The 24188-nt window shown below is 35.9% G+C and overlaps 1 protein-coding gene and 1 long non-coding RNA gene across 3 annotated transcripts in view; one reads left to right on the forward strand and one right to left on the reverse strand.

Moving 5' to 3' along the window:
* Positions 1-1128: 1128 nt before the first annotated feature.
* Positions 1129-22091, reverse strand: RIOK2 (RIO kinase 2). Of its 2 annotated transcripts, none has more exons than XM_064482666.1 (10): positions 21993-22091; positions 18834-18972; positions 18001-18117; positions 16062-16237; positions 11901-11989; positions 9760-9951; positions 8348-8440; positions 7089-7586; positions 5562-5658; positions 1129-1418 (listed from the first exon to the last, which is right to left on the reverse strand). In XM_064482666.1, exons 2-10 carry the CDS (start codon positions 18964-18966, stop codon positions 1254-1256), a joined length of 1560 nt encoding a protein of 519 aa, XP_064338736.1. In that variant the 5' UTR covers positions 18967-18972; positions 21993-22091; the 3' UTR covers positions 1129-1253. The 2 variants fall into 2 exon arrangements, with proteins under 2 accessions (XP_064338736.1, XP_010992277.3); XM_010993975.3 differs by having other exon boundaries at positions 21931-22091.
* A 543-nt stretch (positions 22092-22634) lies between these two features.
* Positions 22635-24188, forward strand: part of LOC116152221 (uncharacterized) — a 467251-nt gene continuing 465697 nt past the window's right edge. The window contains exon 1 of the long non-coding RNA XR_010379320.1: positions 22635-22854. This is a non-coding gene — a long non-coding RNA (uncharacterized LOC116152221). The remainder of the gene's footprint in view (positions 22855-24188) is intronic.

A 24188-nucleotide genomic window follows, 5' to 3' on the forward strand; every position in this document is an offset into this window, starting at 1 on the left:
TGTGGGGTGACACTGCCATCTAGTGGCCATTTTTCAATGCAGGGGATGTCTCTCTTCCGGCCTACTGGGCGATGCTAATACTCAATAGACCACACTACCATCAGGGACACATACTCAAACACTTTCACCTCTCACTGGATTATACAGTTTTGAGGCAGAAGCCATATCTTATGTATTTTCTTTCTTTCCTACACTCAGTGAGTACAGTTGATCCTTGAACGTGGGATTTAGAGGTGCTGACCCCCACCCAGTTGAAAACCTACCTATAACTTTACAGCCAGCCCTCCCTTATCTGCAGATACAGCCAATCTCAGATCACGCAGTACTGCAGTATGCATTTATTGAAAAAAAACCTGTGTATAAGTGGACCCTTTCAGTTCAAACCCATATTGTTTAAAGGTCAAATACATTTGCTAATGTTGACGCAAAAAATATCTAGACTCCCCCAGCTAAAACAATCGGAAACAACTTTTCCCTCCTCATCTCTTCTACCTCCCTCCACCCCTAACTCTTCTACTTCTGCTCAGGCTGCATAAAAACTGGGAACTGTAAAAACCATGGTGGGACTATCTTAAGTTTCTGTTCCCATGACCACATTACCAACTAAAGTAGCAGAAAACAAAATTAGGGCATTATTGGCTTATCCTTAAAAATAGAGACTAAAAAAACAGATGGCAGTAAATTCTTCCAGTGGCTACATAAAATGCAACCAAGCTGTTAGCAGACTTTCAGAAAGATAAACTTCATTATAATTATCATTCCAATAGCTATACCTTAAAGTGCTAGGCATTGTTCTAAGTGCTTTCTGAGCACTATCTCATGTAATGCTCAAAACAATGCTACAAAGTAGTTATAAATCTAATTTTAACAGAGAGAAGGAGAGATAGAGGGAAAAACTATGATTTGCCTAAGGTTGTTTCCACTAGTAGTGGAAAAGCTGTTATTATGAAACCAAATAAATCTAACTGCTTTTGGTAGAGAACAAAAACAACAAAAACAGTGATATTTAGATTAAAAAAAACAAAACAAAACCTCATATATTCCTAATAGAAATTACTTGGAAAATTGGATTGCTTTAGCAGAATTACCATAGTTATTCTTTAGAAGACATGTATTGAATGAGTCAAATTTATCAATGAAAGAGGGTTTATTTTATCTATTTAAGTATATCTGCCTTGGTCCAAAAAAATACTAAAGGTGGCTAAAAAATGGACATAGTAACTTTTTGGAAAACTTTCAAGATCTTATATATATTATTCTCCCCAAAAGCTAGCTGCTTCCAAACTTGATTTAATATTTTGCATGTTTTCTCTCCGTTGCTTGGTAAATATATTTGCTTCTCCTTTCTGCAATCGACGTCTGACAGCTGATTTTTGCTGTTTTGTCAATTGACGTTTCACCTTCTGTTTCACCAATTCCTGGAAAGATTTCATGAATTAGTATCACAGATAACTAACCATTCTGATAAGGAGTAAATATTCAATGAAAGAAAGATCTACAGTGATAATATTCCTCAAATTTCTGTTAAAAGCATGAGTTTTAAAGATTCCAAACACTGACAGTACTAAATGTACAAGCAATAAAATAAAACACTAAACTGTTATAGAAAATGTGGAATTAAATTCCTAATAGAAATAGAGATTATAGCAAAAGGAGTACACTGCCACAATTCTCTGAATAACAAATCATCATAGCACCACCTAGTGTCTATCAGGAAAACTGGGAAAAACTAGTCAACCAACCAACCAACCAAAACGCGAAAAAACCCCAAAAGCAAAACCCAGCAAGATTTAAAACAAACAAACAAACCCCTGCTTATTTCTTTGCTTTCTAGGTAAAAGTAGGCATGGATTTGTAATGGAAAATTATGTTTGAAAGCATTTTCTACTGGTCAAAATATATTCAAGAGTGCCTTCATAACTTTAGGTGTAGAAATGACCTGATGGCAGCAGTTAGCCATGGAAAAGTCCTCATACACTTCATGGGAGAAACAGCTTGTTTTCACATGGTGAATAATCATAAATTCTTATCACTTAAGGCTGTCAATGTCACATGACTTGTAAGGAAAAAAATCTGCACATTCCATTCACAATAACTTTTTTTTCCCTCTGAAGTACTTCAGCTATTATTCAATTGTATATAACCTGCATCATCCAACTTGTCTCCTGAAAAAAGAGAAGTTAAACACTAAACTGAAAACACTGAAAAGGCTGAAGCAAGAATGTCTCTTAATATGCTCCACCTTATGCGAGGCACAAAGAATCATTTATTAACAATCTGTCAAGTTAAAAATAATTAAAAATTAATGGATTTGAAAGGTAAAAAGGGTCTATAAAAACTAGTTTCTTGGACCGTATATGTATAAAATAAAACTCTGGATCAGATGAGTTAAATGCAGGCTTTGGATTATTTTACATAGTTAGGAAGACAGGACAGGCTTTAACAAGTTATCCCTCTTAACTTTAGTCTAATTATTCTTGATGGGAGGAAATATAAGAGAAAAGAAAGGGAAACAGAAGAATCAGAATTCAAGTTCCTGCAGAGGCTGATACCCTCACAAGATCCAGTTCCAGGAAGGCCAGAGTATTAGAAGGACCTGGATGGTATTCCAGAAGTTTCAGAACTGAAAGCATTAGGATTGAAAGTTTAACATAGGAGTGACTGGCCTCTAGGAACCTTCTCTAGCTCAGGAAGCCATGCAACTATTACAGCCTCCTGACTCCAGCAAGAGACCAGAATCTTTAATCATAACAGTATCACCTTAACTACCACAAAGACAACAGTGCAATACCTTCAGAATTCTGAAGGAAAATTATTTCCAAATCACAACTCTAATATTTAAATTCACAATCAAGTGTGAGGACAGGATAAAAAGAGCTTTTTTGTAATAAAAAGTCCCCTACCAAATTCACCCAAGTAATTATTAAAATCCATACTACCAGATAAAGAAGTAAACAAGGTAAGAAAAAAAAGAGATGGAACAAGGAAAGGAGACTAGGGCAACAGTAGAGCATGCACCACATTTAACTAGAGGAGTTCGACAGAGGCCTCCAGAATAGTTCCAAGAAAATAAAAATCAATCTCTTTTCTAAATATTTTACATGAATTTCCCCTTGGTTCTTTACTTCAATAAGACCACAAAATAATCTTATCAAGAATCTAAAGAAAGTTAGGAAATAATAGATTACTATGCATGTACTTCCTCCTAATCCAGAACAATTTACAAGTCCTACGTAATTTTCATGTTAGAAAAAGGAGGGAAAATCCACATTAGTCTATTTTTAAAAAAATGATAAAGTGGGAAATGCAGCTGACCCTTGAACAATGAGGGTGTTACGGGCACCAATCGGCTGCGCAATAAAAAATCTGAGTATAATTTACAGTCAGCCATATATATCACATCAGAGGTTCCTCTGCAGCTGCGGACTCAAGCAACTGCAGATCGTGTAGTACTGTAGCATTTACTATTGAAAAAAATCTGCATATAAGTGAATCCACATAGTTCAAACCTGGGTTGTTCAAGGGTCAACTGTACTTGTGTATTATTTCAGGGAGTACATATAAAAATCATGTACTGTATTGATGTTTTGTTGTTGTTGATGGTGGCCGTGTATATATTTATTTAAAAACAACATACCTTAAAGGTTAATTATAATTTAATTGTTACATACTAGAAAAAAATATGGCTTGTAAATGGCAACTTTGCCAACAAATAGGGATCTACAGAAGTATTTTAAAGAGGAAAACAATTTTGATTTTAAAGAACACTTTTGCAGACACAAAAGCAACAATCATCAAATTAATAAAGGTAATAAACAGTTTGTTTTCTCCTAACCTTTTAACAAAATGGAATATGATCTCAAGAATAACAATGTGACCAAATTTCCAAAAGAATGTGAAGTTAATATGGTCAATTTCTTTCCAATGATAAGAGGGAAATCTTTTTGATCAAGCTAGGCTAAAAAGATCTTTTTTCCCCTTAGACTAAAGGTAGATTTGTATTTTATAATGCAAGTCATTATAGGCTTGATTCCATTTTAAAAAGTTTCTGCTGTTAGCTGTAAATTAAAAAGGATAAATCAAAACCAAAAGACAATGTTACAGTCACCATCCTTATAAACAATAGAGAGCATCACCTAGAATTTGAGGAAATAGCAGGAGTTAGTAATCCAACTTTTCTTTAGATGTAACTGCCAATTTTGTACCACTGTAATTAGATATAAAAGCACTTATGTTATGAATCTGAGAAATCAAAGAAAGGAGGGTAAATAAATCTCAGTAAGTACAGAAAATACCAAAGCCAAGAGTGGACAGGCAATCATAAAATGTGAGAAATTCTTAATAAAGATGGGTGATAATACTTCATTGGAGATCTCACTTATCATAATTAACAGATGTTTCAAAGATTTCACAGATTTAAATTTTATGTCCACAAAATCAGGTAAGTTATGAGGCCATGAGAAAAGAGTATATAAAATCAGTGCATTTATAGAATTTTATTCTTTGTCTGACAAGTTCTAATCTTTCTATTATTGAGTAAAAACCCCAGAATTAATAAGAATGCACTATATTACAAAACACAGTACTGTTATTTTTAGCTTATTTGATAGTTCTGATTTAACTTTGCAAATGTCCCCTATTACCCACCACAGAGCATACATTTTTAACTTATTAACAATATATATGAACTTTAAAAATGAGAAGTTCAGGGAAAAAAAGTTCTTTTCTTTTGAATTCACTTTCCAATAATTTTATTTCCTCCCTTCTACCTTCTGAACTGTTTTCCTTCTCTTGCTCATTTTAAGTAAAGTTATCACTAAAAACTAGTTTCAATGGTATTATTCAACTTAGTACTTTTAGCCAGAAGGAAAAACACACAATACACCAGTTATGTAATTTTATGTCTCTGCTTAAAATCTACAAAGGAAACAAACTGATTCTTCCTCCTGGGTAGCCCCTAGAGAAGGCTGGTAGGCAGAAAAGCTTCTCAGTAGGAAATGGACTACGTGTTCATAATCCTGTCCAGAAAATGTCCCTTATGCAATTTCTTTTGGACATTGCTGCTAAATGTCCAACAAAAGCTTGAGATACCAGAAGTTTTACATTACCTATTTTTCTCTTTCAAAATTTAAGAACAAGCTAGCCAGTGAAGCATGAGCATCTTCACTTACCAGTTTCAGTGCTGTCACTAGCTGAGGCACCTTCAGCAAAGTCATATAACTTGTCTGGGTCTCAATGTTCTAACTGATAAAATGTAGGGATGAGACCACACGAGAATTTTTAATGTCCCCCGGGACCTAAATTTCTATGATTTTTTTAATCCTTCAAGTTCAAGCTAATTTACATGCAGCACTTTCCCTGAAATCTCTGATCATTTCAGCTAAAAACAAACCCTCTTTTTTACTAAATTTGTATGTCTTACAATTTCACACTGTTAACATGTGCAGTCTAAATGGCCAAGGTGGTCTTGTACATCATGTAATTCTCACAGTGCCTGAGTTCAGTAACCTGTTATGGTAGTGACCTAATAAACATTTGGAAAACATTGAATAAATAGTTACCGGAGGAATTGTTGAACAGCTTAAAATACTGCTCGCGGAAGTAACACTCAGAGTTCTTGCTCTATATTGTTTAGTATCTTCCATATTTTCTTCGTCTCTAAAATTAAAACAGGAATCAAAATTTATCTAGTTAATTTTTAATAGTTAAATATGCTCGATTAATTTACATCATTCCTTACATGATGGTTTAAAATTTATGAGGGTAGAAGTAAAGTTACCCACAATTCAGCCCAATATATTAAGAGTTTTCATTTTTAGCTTTCTGATAGTCACTATCAAAATTTCAAAAGGGTAGAATGCTTCAGCCATCAAAATTTATTATCACTTTCCCACAATTCATTTGTCTCCTTTCCACTTATGTTCTCCTCTTCTTTCAGTGAACTAGAAACAAAGCTACCTCTCACAATCTAAATCCTTGGAACACATCCCTGACTTTTCAGTAGATGTAATGAGAACAGAGACAGTATTCTATGGGTAGAAAAACTGCAACGATGGAAACTAACTTGTTCTACACATTATTCAAAGTTTTAATGTATACAATGTATAGGAAATTCAGACAATATTAACTCCTTATAGGCAGTATTTTTCAGCACCATCTGTTGCTTCCACTTTGAATAGCAAAAAATTTTGCCCAACATGCGTTCAAGACTGAGAATTAGTTTGTGCTGAGAAAATTATTTAAGCTATGTAGTTTCTTCTATTACTTACTCAACATCACAAGCCACTGCCATCCTTAATTTTAATTTTACATGTTTAGTATTCAAGTGGTAATAGCCCTGAGTCTCAAGATACAGTTATATGGAAAAGGAACAAAATTCTCATGTTTGGCTTCACAATAAAGCTATAAAGATAAAGGCTGCCTTAGGATATAAAAATATGCATTGACAAATGACTAATAAAAGTATTGTTGAATATTTTTGTCCTATTACTACTTTGAAAGAAATCAAACCATCTTTCATTAAACTATAGTTGTTTGATTCTGGATAAGTTATTCTAAATCCAAAAATGGAATTTTAGATCTTTTGCAAGTCTAAGCTAAGCCTGATTCATTAATATTTGAAAAAAATTCTTAAAAGAAAAGTGATACATTAATTTTAACTGTACATAAACAAATAAGGAACAAAGTACCAGAGAAAATTCACTGCAAGCAGATATATTAAGAGAACATTTACTACATGTTTATTGAACTAAACATTAATCAAACATACATAAGATGAATAATTGTAAAAATATACAAAAAATGTACCCATTTAAAATCTGATTAACTTATCAAGAGATACGTATTAAATATTTGAAAGTAACCAGTTTGTATTTTAAAGCAGAACTGCATAAAATTAAATCAGTAGGCTATATGGGATCACGTCAAATGCTGAGGGTAACTTAAATTTTAAAAACAAAAGTTATTTGCTTTTGTTTTGCATACAATGGTACAGAATACAGCTGTCACCCCATATGAAAACAACATTTACCAGAATCAAAAGCATAGGTCTTTAAATTAAAGTAGAAAACTAATCAACAGAAATCTACCTGAAAGGTCGGAATTCTTTGTTTAATGATGACAAGGCAATCAGATGCGGGCACTCATCTTCATCCTCCTCAGAGCCCATGGGGATTCCTCCTTGACCATCTTGCCTGGTGTCATTTTTAGCCTCCCCAGAAAACTCAGTTATAGAACTGTTTTCAACAATCTGCCTTTTTACTTCTTCTAAAGCTTGACTGAATTCAGTCATTTCAAAACTGTGTGGATTAGCACTCTCCTCTGACAAACTGTCTTCCTTTATTTGCTCAAGGTCTCCAGATGATCCGCAATAGCAATCATCTATAGTGTTCAGTCCACTTTCATTCTCTGACCTACAATCCTTCGCTTTTTCTGACACCTCTTCATCAGAAAATGAGAATTCAGATTCCTCCTCAGTTTCAATATTTTTATCATCTGGACCTACTGGATGAAGCAGTTCATCATCTGCCTGCATTTCCTTTGTGTAGCCACTGGCAGAAACCTCTACATCAAGAGAGTCCTCCCTCCTATGAAAAAAAGAACATCAAGCATTTAGAGAGGAAAAAAAATCCATCTGACATGGATAAATAGTTATTATTCTGATAAATTATGGTTCTCAAGTGAGTTTAACAGTTTATATATTTTAAAGGATTTTCTCTGCCTAAAATGTAATACTTAAATCATTTAAGAATACAAATGAAAAAGACATATGCTTGCTGTCACTTAAGAATGAAATAGCTGTGAAAAGCAAAAGATATTAGTAAAAACAGTTTTAGAAACTTCAGTTGATATAAATTAACTTTTATTTTAAGAGGGCTAAACATTTTTTTTCTTTAGGTTAAGTCAATCGTCCAAAATCAGAAAACAGTATCTTAACTAAGAATATAAAATGAGAAAATTTGGCTTTGAGGATGTATGTGTAATTACGCTCCATGAATCAATTAAAGACAGCTCCTATAGTGAGTAAAGAAAAAACACTAATTCTGATCAACATTTGATTCTTAAAAATGGGTTATTTACACAGCATCCTATATTGAATAAATGTTTCTGAATTTATTAGAAACTAGGCATGTTTCTCTACCAAATTCAGTAATGTTAATGGACCATGGGCAGGCATTATCTAGTGTTTAAGTTCACTTATATACCATACAGCAATGATACTCAACAATGGTTATGTGTCAAAGGTCACTACTTGAAATTTTTTTAGATGAAAGTGTTAACTTCTAGAATGAAATAAATCTGGCATTTAAACAGAACTCTATTATTTTAAGCAATATAGTATACAAACCTGATATCACTTAAGGTTGGAAAAAGCTCACTGTCATAGCTGAAACGTTTCATGAAGAAATCTCTAATGCATTTAACATCTCTATCAAAATACCTGCAAAAGCAAGAAACATTTTTTATATAGCTTTTGTTACTCAACTTTTTCTTTATTAGCCAATGACAACACCTTATTATGACAATCCTACTCCTACACAAAAGAGAAGTAAATGTAACTCCAAAAAAACAAGTAAGTTGCCAGTGTGTTTCCAAAACTAAATAAAAGCAGAGGAACTAACAAGGAATATAAACTGTCAATAGCATACAGTTCCTATTGTTAGAAAACTCAAATTTTCTCATACTATGACAGACATAGGAAGAAATGAAAAGCACAAATCCCCAAAAGAGACCTAAGGGCCTGTAGTTTGCAGGCACATTTCCAGTTTTCCTGTTTAGTTTCCAGTGTATCTGGTTATACTTTTCATCAGCTATGTCCACTAGAACCTGTAGTCAACTGGGAAAGCTTAAGATAAAAATAGACTAATGACTCTTTAGAAAAAGTATGGGGACTAATGAATGTTATGTTTATCTATGTTTAATACCCATCAGCTGATATGCAATAAATATCTAAAAGAGAAAAATAATACTGTGGTTTATAGTGATCTGAAGACATGTTAATCTGGACCAGGAGAGGAAGAATCTCTGAATATGAGGTTTCTTTTTAAGCTACGATAAGGTAGCAAGAATAGATTGAATTCTCTAGGTTTTCAGAGAGGGAGAATTAACAGGCCGGATGACATGGAATTGACTCTCTCCTTGAATTTTAACTAAATTATTTTAGAGAAAGATAAAGTTTGGAAGTAGGAAGACAATGCCACTATTCTTTCCTCTTAGGGTACCCTGGGAAAAACCTCAAATTATTTTAAAATTATCTTTTTACATATCTTTATGTCTCACCTATTAGATAGTAACTTCTTCAAAAGCAGAGATAGGTATTATTTGTATTTTAATCTCTAGTGTTTAGTGCAACTCCTTTACCCAAACTACCAAAAGTTAGTTTGAATAGAGCTCCACTGCTAAGAAAGTTTGACTTTCAAAAGTCTGTCAGATTACAAGAGTAATTCAAAATCTTTAGATGATTTATAAAAGTAGGCAGTTTCTTCAGATTCCTAATATACAGCATAAATTTAGTGAATAGGTTTTAAAAACAGGATCAAAGGACATTTTTTCCCCACTTTAAAATACTGAGGAATAAGAAAATTTCTTAGGGAGAAAATCCTAGTAGTTTGATATCTTTTAATAAACCCCCCAATTTTTAGATTTTTATCAGTCACTTTAAACCTGTTATTGACCCAAATGGCAGTATTACAAAGCTGAAAAATTATGACTAAAAAAATGACTGCACCACACATAAACACACCCACATCCCGAATATACCACTCAGCATTGGGATGAGATGTTGAAACCATTTGTGGAAAATCAATCATGGTGATGTGGTCATCTTTATCCAAAATGAGATTGAATTCATTGAAATCTCCATGAATTAGTCCATGATTTGCAAGTTTAACAATTAGTTCCATAGCTTCATCATATACGGATGCAGGATCTTCAATATGATGTATCTGACATCTGAAAGTATTTCAAGTATGAAAATGGGCACTCATTTATCATTTTAATGAAAGCAAGTATGTGTGCATTTATATATAAATATTATTTCCATTCCATGTCTCCCTAGCAGCTTTCTCTTCATTCCTATCAGCATACAGATATGATATAACAGCTCTTAAAAAACAAAACAAAACAAAACAAAACGCCACAGCCCATCTCTATTCTGTATCTTCTTTCCACTACCATATCCTTTCTTCAATCTTCTTTAAATTCCTCTACATGTTCCTTCTCCCATTTTTTCCCTCTCACCCTTGTGAACCCATTTCAAACAGGCTTTCATCCTCCTTGTTCCAATGAAATAACTTGTCAAGACTACCAATGACTTCCATGTTACTAAATCCAATGATCAGTTCTCAATCTCCATCATATCTGGTCTGTCAGTTAACCTCCACCCTCTGCTTGAAACACTGTCTTCACTTGATTCTTGGTGCACCAACTCTTCAAGCTGTCTTCTTTCTGCACTGATCATTCCTTCCTAGTCTTTTTGGCTAGTTCTTCAATTTTTTTCCTGAACTGTAAATCTGGGGCTCCTCAAAGGTTAATCTTAAAACCTATTGTATTAACCATCCTTGGTGATCTCATCCAGGCTCATACACCAACTTCAATCTAGACTTCTCTGAACTTCTAGGCATCTCAAACTTACCATGTCCCAAATAGAACCTCTGATTCTGCCTCCCTCTCCAACTCTAAACTGTCCTCCTGCAGTCTTTCCCATTTCTGTAAATGGCAACTTTATCCCTCCAATTAATTCATTATTCAAGCCGCAAACCTTGGTATTATCCTCCTCTGCTCCTTCCTTCATAATAATATCCAATCCCAAACAAATCATGTACGCCCCAACTGTAAAACATATCCAGAATCTGACTTTTCATCAACTTCACACCTACCATTCTGATCTAATCTAAAATCACCTCTTGTCTGGATTATTATAACAATCTCCTAATTTTTCTTCTTAATCCTATCCTAGTCTTTCAGTCTATTTGCAATACAGCAGCCACAGCCAGAGTAACATTAAACATTAGTCAAATCATGTGTCTTTTTAATCTGAAATCTTCCAATGGCTTCCTGTCTCAATCAAAATAAACGTCCTTGTGCTATTGCTACAATGGCAATCACATTACACATACATAAATGTGTAACATTAAATTTACAGTTATCTGTCAAATATATCCCCTCCACAAAATAAGTAAACAAACAAACAGATAAATAAATAAAACACCTTTGCAATGGCCTACAAACCCTACACGATCTGGTTGCCTGCTGCCTCACTGATGTCATTACTTACAATTTCTCCCCTACTCACTCAGCTCCAGCCACAATGGCCTCCTCACTGTACCTGAACATGAAGGCATGCTCCCATTCCAGGACTTATGTACTTGCTCTTGCCCCTGTCTGGAATGTTCTTAGATATCTGCATGATTCCCTCTCTCACTTCTCTTAGGACTCTGCTCAAAAATCCCCTTATCAATGAGACTTTCCCTGATCACCCCATGTAAAACAGTAGCCTCCTACACCTACCTCAGTACTTCCTGTGACCCTTGCTCCATGCTTTATTTTCATCCACAGCATCTACTACCATCTGATGTATCATAAATTTCCTTGTTTAGCTATTTAATGCACTTCTCCTTCCATCAGAAAGCTAGCTCTATGAGGGCAGGGACTTCGTTTTGTTTACTGTGGAGCTTAGAACAGTGCTTGGCACATACTACTAGACCGTTAATCACAAAGATTACAAAAAACATACTGTCAGGATGAAACTGAATTTTCAATTTGCCTTTAAGTTTGCTGCTTCATGTTAATTTCCAACCTCCCAGAAGTAATATTCCACTTACTGAAAAAAAACTTTTTAAAAAACTAAAACTTACAATTATTTTTTAGGACTCGAGGTTTCAAGAATAACACCTACTTACAGAGGATAGCCATTTATGAGTTCCATGACCACTGCATGGCGATTATAATCAACTGGCTTTGGAACTGGAAATTTCCTTTCATACAATGCCTAAAACAGGAAAACAGGTAAAAACAAATGAGGAGGTCATTAATTTTTAGGTAACAATAGAAGTAAATGTATCTGTCCACAACAAGAAGAAAAATGTATAAGCCTTTACAAAATAACAGCTAACACGTGATTATTTATGTATGGCTTATTTACAACACAGAATGGGCTATTCATAAAATTGTAAATCAGTTTACTTAACTCATTTCTTCACAGAACATTCATTTATTGGGCACTTAAGAAATAACTAGGGTTATTTACTAGGGTTACAAAAATGAGTGTGAAAATGTCTCTGCCTTCAAGAAGTATAGGATCTCAGGATATGTATATCTTCTTCTATTTTGTAAGTTTCTGCCATTTATTGCTTAAAAAATTCAAATTGAAACAAAATTATGATTGAGGAACTATTCTGTCTTTTGATGTATGAGGAAATGAAATACTTTGATAGATTAGGCATTTTAGCTTACAGAACACTAATCTTTTTCTCCAGACCACAAATATGTGAGAAATAGGAACACTGTAGTAGTCTGAGTCAAATGTTACTACCTACCAACAATAAATCCATTTTTCCCCCTATACTTAACTTTTTCTATCCTATTACTTACAAAGTCCCGTTGTTATTACTGCCTTCAAAATATCTTAGATTTATGCCCTCTGCCATTTGGAAAGCCACCATTTCTAAGCAGGCCTTTGTCATTTATATCTGATCATACCAACAGTGGTTCCAGCTCATGCCACCACAACAAACCTTTATTCTGTGTACCAGTACTAACAAAGATGCTTAAGTCAACGCTCCATTAAAAAAAAAAAAAAAAAACTACAATGGCTGTAAATACTGATTTTAGTCTGAACTTTTCCTAGTTTTTAAAACTCTCTTTAATACACTTACCCAGTTCTAGTTCACCCAATACTCCGTATAATAAACATTCAGTGGAGTGTGATCAAGATAGTCACCACAATGACTGTCACCTATACACAAAGAGCTCACACTGACATTCATGTCTGTCATACTGGCTCCTCTTCTAATTACACTGTCTTCCTGTCTTTTCCTAATAGACAAATCATATGCAACTCCATGACTAATCAACTCCCACTCAGTTATGAAATCTCCTTCATCAATTACTCTGCTCTACAGAAGTTCCTCTAAACTCAACATATAATTTGACTTCTAAACTGTTGTTTATCTGTTCGTGTTATCTTCCCAACTTTAGGACAGAATGCATTTGTTACTCCTTTGGTATCCACCCTTCACCCTAACCTACTAAATACAGTTGTAAGCACACAGCTGATACTCAATATATGCTTATTAACAGGGTTAATTTTGGGAGGCTGTCTACTCAACTTCCTACCTTCTTTGGACAGGAGGTGAACTACTTCCCACTCCCTAAATATTTTTGTTTGTTTGGCTGTAAATTTTTTATTTTTAAATCCACATTTATTTTTTCATGGTTTAAGATTTTATTTAACTCACAAAGGAACCAGGCAGACGGTAAAGTCCCTAGATCAGACACATTAATAGATCAGGAATGTTGAAATGAATGGACATGAGGCAAAATTTCCACTGAACCTCTAAGAGGACAGAGTTTTCATGTTCATAGACAAAATTATTCAGTATTGATGTTAGTCATCTACAGTTTACACAGCTGTGTACATTCCTTAGAATCAGATAATCCAAGAGGTATTGTCAAGGTGGAATCTAGACTGTGAAGTTTTCTACTGAAGCACATTTTTTCCCCTCATATATACACATTCTTTCATACATATAAAATATAATGCACATCACCTATGAGATATTAACCATACACTCTCACCTAAATGCTCCCTTCATCAAACTTACTGAAGTAAGTTTGTTGCCACAATTTCCTCCCTTCTCAGTCATCCAACCCACAGTAATCTTATTTCAAAACACCTATACTGCTACATCTATTTAGTCTGATCATATCCATTCCCTACTATTGCAATTTTCCTGACTATGGAAGACTAGCTGAACATGTCTTAAAAACTCAAGGAATGTCTGAAGAAAATCAGATAATGTAGATAAAAGTCTAATTGCTAGACTGACTGCAGATACCTTGCACAGTAAATGAAGGCAAAGATTAATTTCTTTTATACAGCTAAATGTTAGCTTTAATTTTCCAGCTACACACATCAGAACTCATTTCTGACACTTCTATGCAGTCCAAGAATACAATCAGACAGAACTGCAAAAGAGAAAAGCTAATTCCACTTGGTGACAGAGCACCTAAAGCCTCAATTACCAAGCAAGGAGGAGTCAGCCTGGCGACTTCCCCCTCCAAGTGGCCAAGGAGTGGAAACAGAAAGCCAGCCCAATGTCACTCCAAGGACTGTGGGGATCCAGACAACTCAGCATTCTGGGCTCAGTGCCTACCCAGCCCTGATTCGAGAGGGTCTCGGTTTGTGGAACATTCAGTCCACACGGGCTCGACTGGAGCTATAACTTACAGATGTCCCAACCACCCTATTTCCCGTGCACCCCAGGGAACGTGCCTCCTCAAGGGCTACAGCACCAAGGTCCCTAGTGCCTGGGGCTGCCTACCCACCGTGCCCCCAACCTGCTCCATCCTGCCTTCCCTCCCTGCCTCCAACAGGCCTCTCACAGAACTCCGGGGGTCCTGTTCCATTCTATTCGGGCAGCAGGCTCAGCAGGGTAAGTTCCCCATGGAAAGCAGCTGAGGGTGGAGAGTATAGCTCAAGTCCCTGGGGAGGTTCCGGGTTCAATCCCCAGTAGCTCTTCTTAAAATAAATAAATAAACCTAATTATCTCCCCCACCCCAAAAAGAGAAGGCAGCCAAGCGGCATCCCTGGACAACCCTTGCCAGGAGCTGGGCAAGCCAAAGTCCCAGGAGGCTGGGACAACTAGCCGCAGGAGCCCTGGGCTGCGAACCCCTGGCTTCTGTTCCAGGCCTGTGCGCACCAATCAGAGCCCCTAAATCCACATGGTTTTGAACGTGGCAAAACCGTGGCAGCTCAATAGCATATAACAACCTTAACTATTGTCATAGTGGTCTAGCCCTTGTGCCGTAGCTTAATCCTTAGTTATATAGCTCAATCTTAGTTTCTCTTAGGAAAAGAGAGAATAAATCTAACAGGCATATTTATGCACAAATAGGCTCTATTCCTGTACCTTCATAGAAATACACCAAGAAAACACCTAATTATAGTTTGGGGAAAATGTGGAACAAGCCCTACCAAACTGCCTATTTACTGATTGACTATTGTAGGACACAAATCATTGGCATAAGACAAAAAACACATAGCATGTATGATATCGATATCACACTGATTTCCACTACCTTGAGGAGTCTTCCCTAATGATTACTAAAAATCTAAGCATATGAATTAAAATAACCTACTGGTAGAACACCAAACTGAAACTCCCAAGAAACAACTAGTCATGCAATGGAGCGATTTTAATCATTCAAACTTTTAGAAAGGTAAGTTATAACAAATCCTAATGAAGAGAATAATAAAAATGCAATGTTATTTTCTGTTTAAATTATTAGCGAAGATATTTCATTTGTTACTATTAAAGCTATTTAATGCATCTATGCTGAATATAATTTGGAAGGTAAGAGGTTAAAGATTTTTACCATTTCTAACACACATACAAATTCATAAATTGACATTTCTTCCATTATGTGAAAAAAAAAAAATACTAGTCAACTTATCTGAGACACTAAGGATTCTACAGAGGGCAATTATCTGTTGTTTTCAATTAGAGATAGATATATGTATAGTTATATACACTGAATAGGTACACATTCACACATACACACTTGTGAGGCAATTATACCATTAACTATTTCAGGCTACTCTACCTTGTTAATATTGTAGAATACAAGTGTCCTTTATGCATTTGTGTTAAAAATACCTTCTAGTGGAAGGAAATCACCAGAAAAACAAGTAAGAGAAATAGTCAACAGTTAAAAGTGACTGTGTAAGGATTGGGACAGGGGGAAGGGAGATGTAGAGGCAACAGACTGATGCTGGTCACTACAGCCTTTTCACTGTACATACTATTTGGTTAAAGAATGTAAAATTATTTAAAAAATACCTTCATATAAGCAAATTCTTTCATGGCAGACAGACGAGATAAATAGAGCCAAGACACGCTATGCCTGTGTTTATGGTAATCACGCTTGTTTTTCAGATTTCGAAAGGAGGTTCTTCCCAGTCTGTGAAGCTTTAAAGCAAATTGCTGCCCTTCTTCATTTGCAACAATGTAAATATCTAGAGCCAAAATTTTAAAAGGAACATTATTATACATTTATTCCAAAAGTTGAAACAATTCTAATTTTCTAACTTTGATTTTATTTGTATCAAATTTTATCTTTCCTAATAATCAGAATACTTACAATTCAGTATAATTATTTTAATTACAATCCAAAATGATGACGTAAATTAATGTCTACTACAAGAGAAAACAGGGATGCAATGTGTCTAAGGTTACTGCATTCAAAGATTCTCAATACTCAATTCAAGTTAGTGGGAAAACATCTAATTGTTGCTTAGTGTCCTACATGTTTGAGAAGTGATTAATGTCTTCCTTTTCGACAAGGTGAAGTTCAGTTCTTAAACTGCTTCAATGAAAAAATACTCGGTGTTAGAATATAATCCTATAATAAGAATAGAGCAGACTTTCTCATAAATATTCTAACTATCAAAGCAAGTTATTTGTAATAGTGACATTTAGAATATGACCTAATTATTTAAGAGAAATTTCAATAATAACATTCCTATCGAGAAACAGCCTCTCTCTCACACTGGTGGGATTACGCTTTGGCACAAACTTTTTGGAGGGAAATGTGGTAATATCAAAATTTTAAATGTCTATAACTTTAGCTCTAGTAATTTAATTTCTGGGAATGTAACACTCTGCAACTATGAGAAAGACAACTCTGCTGATATGAAAGGTCAGGGATGCATCAAGTCGAAAAAAGTCAAGGTATAGAATTTTAAGTACCGTCTGCTTTCACCTATGATTAAAATGACATGAGAATGTATATACATACACCTTCAGTACATTACATAGACTATTTCTAAAATATGTAAGAAATGAATAAATAGTAATGGCTTTGGAAAACAATAAGAGGAGACTGAGACCTGGGTTAGGAGTTAAGAATCACTTCTTATTGTATCCTCTTTTCTACTTTATCATTTTGCATGTAATGAACTTCTTAAAAATTAAAAAAGGAACTTTTTAAAATTAAAAAAAACTGGACAAAAAAATTAAGAGGAAGTGTATCTCAAAAGAGGTGTTTTATTACCTCTTTGCACATTTTATACACACACACTCCTGTATTTAGGCCTCTAATGTTACTTATCAAATACATACCATAATCTGGATGTTAATACAGTAGACATACAAACCATGTGCAATACCACAACAACCTCCTTTGGGATAGGTTTCCCAATAGTTTATTTTACTTCTAATTTTAACTTTGCTTTCTCAGTTTAAATAATGTAACTATACAGGATAAACTACATAGGATAAAAAAGTGTGTAAGAGGGCATGGCATAAAGAAAATCATTCCCTGTCCTTTATTTTTACCACACATAGAAAACAAATACAAAAGTTAATGCTATTTTAGAATTTTTTTTCCTGTATTCTACACATACTTAGCTTTGTCTTTTTGATCATACTGCTGTGATAGAAAAATGTGGTTTGTAGTACTTCCTTGTGTTACTTACTTTACTTATTATAAATGTCTGATTTATCAGATATTAAAATAAGAGAAATTAAATATTTGCCAAAGATTTCATTTACTAGAGAAAAACTAATTCTTGGTATAACTTAACTTCTAGTGACAGACTTATGAAAAAACAACAATCTACTAAATAAAGGGTAATTTAATAACCTGTGCTGCTTCCAACCAACTTTCCAATTTACTGTTTAGTTAGAAAAATAGAAAAATTAAAAGATGAATCCTTTCTCAAGGGTAAATATAAACTAAAGCAAAGAAAATGCATTCAATAGTACTATGAGCACTTACCAGATTCTTTGCCAACACCCATCTGGTTTCCAACAGACTCAACCACCTGTCTAGAAGAAAGTGTTTTCAAAGCTAGGTAATCATAGCCTGCATTTGTCAATCGATAGCCCTGGACAGCTAGACAAAATCAAATGAGAAAGATCGTATTTTAGTTACACTGTACCATCAAGTCATATCAAGTCAAGTCATAAGAATTTAAACATGGGCAGTCTTAGCTGGAAAGACACTGGCTACCCAGTCTTATGAGTTTGGCATTTCTTGCTATTTTTATTTCTTTCCTAGAGCAGTGTTACTTCAAGTGTAACTCATAGACTAACACCAGTCTATAAATGTTTGTTACTAGTCTGTGACAAGATACATGAACTGAAATGAAGTGGTTAAGTTCAAAAATTTATATAACAATCTAAGTTATTTTATGCCTTCAATCCTGATAAGGAGGAATTTGTGCCTGTATTTTGTCACTTTTTTAGTAATTATTTTTATTGTTATTTTATGAACGTATGTATCTGTTGTAAGTGAAAAATGGGAAATTCATCCCTCACCACAGACAGTTTGATAGGTAATGTGCCAGAGTCCTTTGGCAGACTGTATTTTCCAAATATAGTAGTAACAATGGCTCCATCTACTTGCTCTTGTTAATCCCCTATCAGGAGGTAGAAACTATTTTCTAGTCTCTGTGATCTGGGTGGGTCCTGTAACTGCTCATAGTAGAAGTGTTCTCAGTTCTAGGTCTAGTGCTTTCCTAGTCTGGCAGTTTCTATTTGCCTTTCAGAATACCTGTTCTGGGGAAGCCAGTTACATGGAAAATCACAAATGGTGCCTCAAATACTTACTTTTGGTTCGCTCCCAAGCTATGAGTTTGTGTTTCACTAATTCTCTTAAAACTTTGTTACAACCACCATGTTTAAGGCTGGCTATAGAAGCAACCAAACTGCAGGGAACGATTTCATGGTTCTTCATGCCCATTTCAACCTGAAATTGAAGAAATCAACACGTAATCATAATCAACACAGAGCCACTGTCTACCAAAACCTTGTTGAAAACTTAAACATCTCCTCCAAACTTCTGTGACCATGCAGTTACCCAACCAATTCTGAGACACAATTATTACTTTCTCTGGACATATTTTTAATCACAATTTGGTATACAATCACTGATATTCATATTCTCTCTCTCTCTCTACTACTATATTATATGCACTTCAAGAGTATGAATTGTGAGTGCTTAAAAGCTACAGGTATTCCAGATATTTATTAAGAAGGTATTTAATGAGAAAGTACCATACGGAGGCACTGTGAAGGATTGAAAAAAAATGAAAATACTCTGGAGAATGTATTATCTAATTGTGGGAGTAAGTATACACATCTAACTCTGTTACAAGGTAAGAAATGGTTAAGTGTTTAAAAAGAGGTGGCTTGGGGCAGAAAACCCACACTGCTAGCTGAGGGAATCAGTTTCAAGGAAGAAGCAGCACTTCAGATTGACTTTGAGAAATGCAGGAATATAGAAAAAGCAGACAAGATCTACCAGAGAAAGACAAAAATTTTGGAAAATGCTACTGAGTAAGAGATGGAAGGACCTGAAACATAGACCAAGGAGTTTTACATTTTTATATTGAGGAGAGTGGAAAACTCACGAAGATGTTTAGGCAAGGGAGATACATAAACTGAGCTGTTTTAAGGACATTAATCCAGCAGGAATATGCAAAGTGGTTTAGAGAAGGCAAAAACTGGAGGTAGTGTATTGAAGAACTAAGACAACTGTCCAGGCCAAAACAGGGAAGAAGTAATGGTAATGGAAGGAAAGAATTAAGCATCTTTAGAAATTAGTATGGAAGGGACTGGCGTTGGATGTAGGAGGGTAAAGAGAATGAAGAATCAAAGTTCAAGTAAAAAGAAAGAATAGGTTTTAAGATAACAATAAGATATAATAATAACAAGAAGATATAATAACAATATTTTAAAATAATAATAGTATTTATTATCATTATTTTAATGGAGTTTGAGAAAGGAGTGAGTGGGTAGACAAAGTTGATAAATTTGACTTGAGCACACTGTGTGTGAGGTGTTGGAAGGTCCTTCATGGAAGGTACATCAAATGAAGATGTTTAAGGAAAACTGGCAAGGCTAATCTATAACTTAGGAATGCAGCCATAGCTACAGGGAAAAAACTGTCAATTATTTGATAGAGATAAGAGATAAAGCCGTGAAATGGATGTGATCAGCAAGTGAGAGATAACGGAAGAAAAAGGAGGGATGAGGGACAGAATTTGAGGGGAGTTCACACTGAAAGGTAAGAGCAGCCAAATTATGATTACTGACGTGTAGGCACCAGAGAAGTAAAGGGAAGAGGGTCAAGGAAAGGTGGCCACTGATATCAAAGCTGGTGAGACTCAACTGAGACTGAAATATTTAATAAGTAGGTCATTCCTCGGTGAACTTCAAAAATAACTTAAGTATTGCAGAAATAAAATTTTGGAAGATAAATCTGGCATCGTTTTAATCTTGCAACCCAAACCTCACACTTTAAACTTAATTTATCTTCCATGCTTTGTTCTGTTTCTCCCAGTCTCTAACATTCTCTTGACTCCCCTATTTGTTAGAGCATTAAGGAATGAGTGAATGTGCTGAGGAAGCAGAGAAGGAATGTATCTTTCAGAAGTGACAGTTGGTATTTAGAGAAAGTTCAGCTGAATTTAAGAATCTATAGGAGGATGGGGAAAAAAAGTGTCTTCCAAATTTTACACTGAATTTGCTTCTGATGGTTTAGTCCTTAAGTATAGCCTATTTAAGCAAGAGATAATAACTCCTAAATAAATTTGTTTTATTCTGCAAATGCATAATCTATGTGTTGATCTTTGTGCTTTAAAAAGACTAAGATCATAAAAACAGTTTTTGTCACTTTCCTGCTTAGGAACATTCAGTGGTTCCTATATACTTAGAATATATTACAAATTCTTTACCAAGCCTGCATGGTTCTATTATCTATGGCACATGATCTGGTTCTCACCTTTTCCAGTAACAACTCCAACTATTCAGCCTGTTGCTCACTAAGCTCCAGCCCCAATGGCTTTTTCATTCTTCAAAAACTGTTCCTATCTCAGGGCCTTTGCACTTACCACTGCACTTTCCTCTGCCTCCAATTCTTTCCAAGGATTTAACTGGGCTGGCAATCCCCATTCAGTTATTAACCCAGCTCTCCATACTTTCTTTTACTTAACAAGTATTTATTCAATACCTACCAAGTGCCAGCAACTTTTTAAAAAGGCTTTAAAACTTTGATTACAAAAATCAACAGACAAGATTCTTGCACTCAGTCTTTTCTAACTACACAATTGTAAAATGGTATTCATACCACCTGCCCCAACGATGCATAGTTTCTATTTCGTTATTCTCTTTATCATTTTCATAACACATTATCTGATATTATCCCTCTTATTTATCGTTTACTTCATGATAATTTGCCTGCCAAGATGTCGTCTTTCCTGTATCCGTTAAATTCTTTAAAACTGTTACTAAAAACTCGACATACATGTATTGACTGAATAAAACTGTAAGAATGTTATGTGACTGACTCAGTGAGTAGGGAACTCACTGCTGTCAATTCTCTTCAGGAGTCTTAAACCTTTCTCAGCTGATTCGAACCCCAGGGTCAGAGAAGCTTCCCAGGCCACAGATTCGAGCGTGACTCCGGAGAAGGGGAGCAGAAAAAAAGGAAATGATTAGAGATTTTTGCTCTATTTGTGGGGAGATAAAAGCTTCCGAACAAAGGCTTTTGAAAAATCCGCCTCTCCGGTCCTCTTTCCCTTATTCCCAACCTCGGCTGCGTACCAAGGCCTGGAGCGCGCTCAGCTCCCAGCAAACGGAGGAACAGGAAGAGGACGCGCGGTGGAAAAGGACAGAGGACAAGGGGAAATGGTGAACCTCTTACCGCGGTGAGGACCCTGAAGTCATCCCGGCTCATGTAACGCAACTTGGCCACATTCACCTTACCCATGGCGGACGCAGACCCAGGCCTGAAGGCTGCTATACTAGACGAGAACAGCACAGGGAAAGCGGCGCTCCTCGTCTCACGCGCCTCCCAACTGCCGGGCGACTCGCGCATGCGCGGCTTATACTACAGGTCCTTGCTACTGAAAAGGACCATATTCACCGACATGAGGCAATAAAACGTTTTCTAGGTATTTTCTAGGTAAGAAAAAGTATTGAACAAAGCATAGCACTTTTTAAATAAAGTGATTCTGTCATGTGAATGAGCCGGCGGACAGTAAATGGTCTCTACTTTATGCCATTTATTTTTCGTCTGTCAGGACCTGCTGCCCAAAGGACGCGACCCGGCTCTCACAGAAGGGTGGTAATTTAATGGGAGGAGCGAGTTTTTTGTCTAAACAGTAACTCCTGCTTTAGGCTAAGTGATTCCACCGAGAGAGGGGAAAATGAACCTGACCGGACTGCAGACCAACAAGGCGCTTAAAGATAACGTAACCACACAAGTAGTCCCTCTTCTATCTGCGCCTTCTCCGGACAGGGACAAGCGTGGTTAAAGGGAACTCTCCTGCGCCTGCTCAGTACTCAGTTTCGGTTGGTCCGCGAGGCTCTGGAGTGCGCATGCGCATAGTCGGGGTGGGGCTAGGGGTAACGTGTGAAGACAGCCCTGTAGTCTTCGCTTCTCCCGCGCATTTCCAGGAAAAGTGGAAATTTTGATGGTTCGGAGCGGACCTATGCGGGTTGGATATGGGAGACCCGACTTAATGGCTTTAAGAGAGCTACCCACACGGCCTTTGGGGCTCATCCTCACGTCAACAAAAATGTAACCGGAGCGGTATGGTAAACAGCTTGCACCCTGACAAAAAGGGTGCGTACTCTACTATACCTTACCTACAACAGCAAGGATAACAAAACTTGTATGGTAATGTCTGCATTTATATCTCGTTTCCTGAACTATATTTTAAACTTTTAAAAGGCAATTATTTTGGTTCGCCCCTCACGTGAGGTGCGGGTGCTACATATGGTCGCGGAGGATTGTGGGACACTTTCCAACCACTACTGTTTATCTGCTCTCGGGGTCTGGTCTTGAAACTTGCGACGTAAATTCTGGAATTTAGTATTTACAGAATTATAACACCCCCCCACCCCCCCACCCCCCGGTTTCACGGACCCATGTGCTGATTTTGTCACCTCCAAGGCCCTACCGGGTATGTTGTTCGATGCAAACACACACACAGCTAGCCCTCTCATAAAGCGCGGACTGGAGTTGTAAGGCAGGCAGTTGAATCTATCTTTCCAGCCAGAATAGTTAATATTATGAAATCATAGAACACAGAAAGCAGAACAACCCTTTATCCTCTTGACTCTAAACCTCTGAACCTCTGTCTTCTTTTTTATTTAATGCAGTAAACTTGTAACAACCATGCTCAACTAATGGAAACCTTCATTGAAATGAAAATTTTCTTTCTATAATCCACATAAGAAAACATAAAAATGAAAATTTAAGGAAACCAAATGACTAACTTCTGGAGCAAGCATAAAATCGGAAACACGACTCATTTGGGTGTCTACTCCTAATCCAACACTGTAAGACATTAGTAATCAATTATGGCACCAACCTTAACTTCTCAAGGCTATCCCAGACAACCACCTCTAATTGACTGGGTTTGGCTAGAATTGCTGTCCTGGTTCTGGAGTATTCCCTGGGCTTAGTCACACTGAGACAAAATCTCATGTACCTTCAATATTAATGTATATATTTTTATAAATATATCTTAATCAGTACCTTGAAGAGTAAAAGTGATTCAAGTACTATTTAGTATTCTGTTCTACTCTATACCATGCTTAATAATTACTAAAACAAAAAATGCACATTATTCTTCATTCACTCATTTACCATTTATCAAACATATATGCCAGAATTTTTTCTGAGTCCTGGGAAAACTCATTCCCAACCTTTAAACGTTTTGGTGGAAGGAGATGAATAAAAAGTTAGAGAACAGTATGCAGAGGATTTATCACGTGATTATTACTTTTTCCCAGATCCCCACTCGTATCACACACACACACTCCCACAGCTTGTTCTTACAAGCTGCAGAGTATCTTCACTGTCTAGAGATTGAAGTTCAAACTTCTTAGGCTGGCATTCAAGATTCTCAATAATCTGTATCATTACTTACTTTCAAGTAGCATATACTCTTG

The sequence above is a fragment of the Camelus dromedarius genome, chromosome 3 (assembly GCF_036321535.1).
Source record: "Camelus dromedarius isolate mCamDro1 chromosome 3, mCamDro1.pat, whole genome shotgun sequence".
Lineage (NCBI taxonomy): Eukaryota > Metazoa > Chordata > Mammalia > Artiodactyla > Camelidae > Camelus > Camelus dromedarius.

Bases quoted from the DNA above. Each gene is read 5' to 3' on its own strand.
- RIOK2 (XM_010993975.3), bottom strand. From the start codon at position 21,996: ATGGGTAAGGTGAATGTGGCCAAGTTGCGTTACATGAGCCGGGATGAC. The intron at 16,238-18,000 runs GTAAGTGCTCAT...TTTTGGCTCTAG, and splicing joins GGGTGTTGGCAAAGAATCTG to ATATTTACATTGTTGCAAAT. The intron at 1,419-5,561 runs GTAACTATTTAT...AAATCTTTCCAG, and splicing joins GCTGTTCAACAATTCCTCCG to GAATTGGTGAAACAGAAGGT.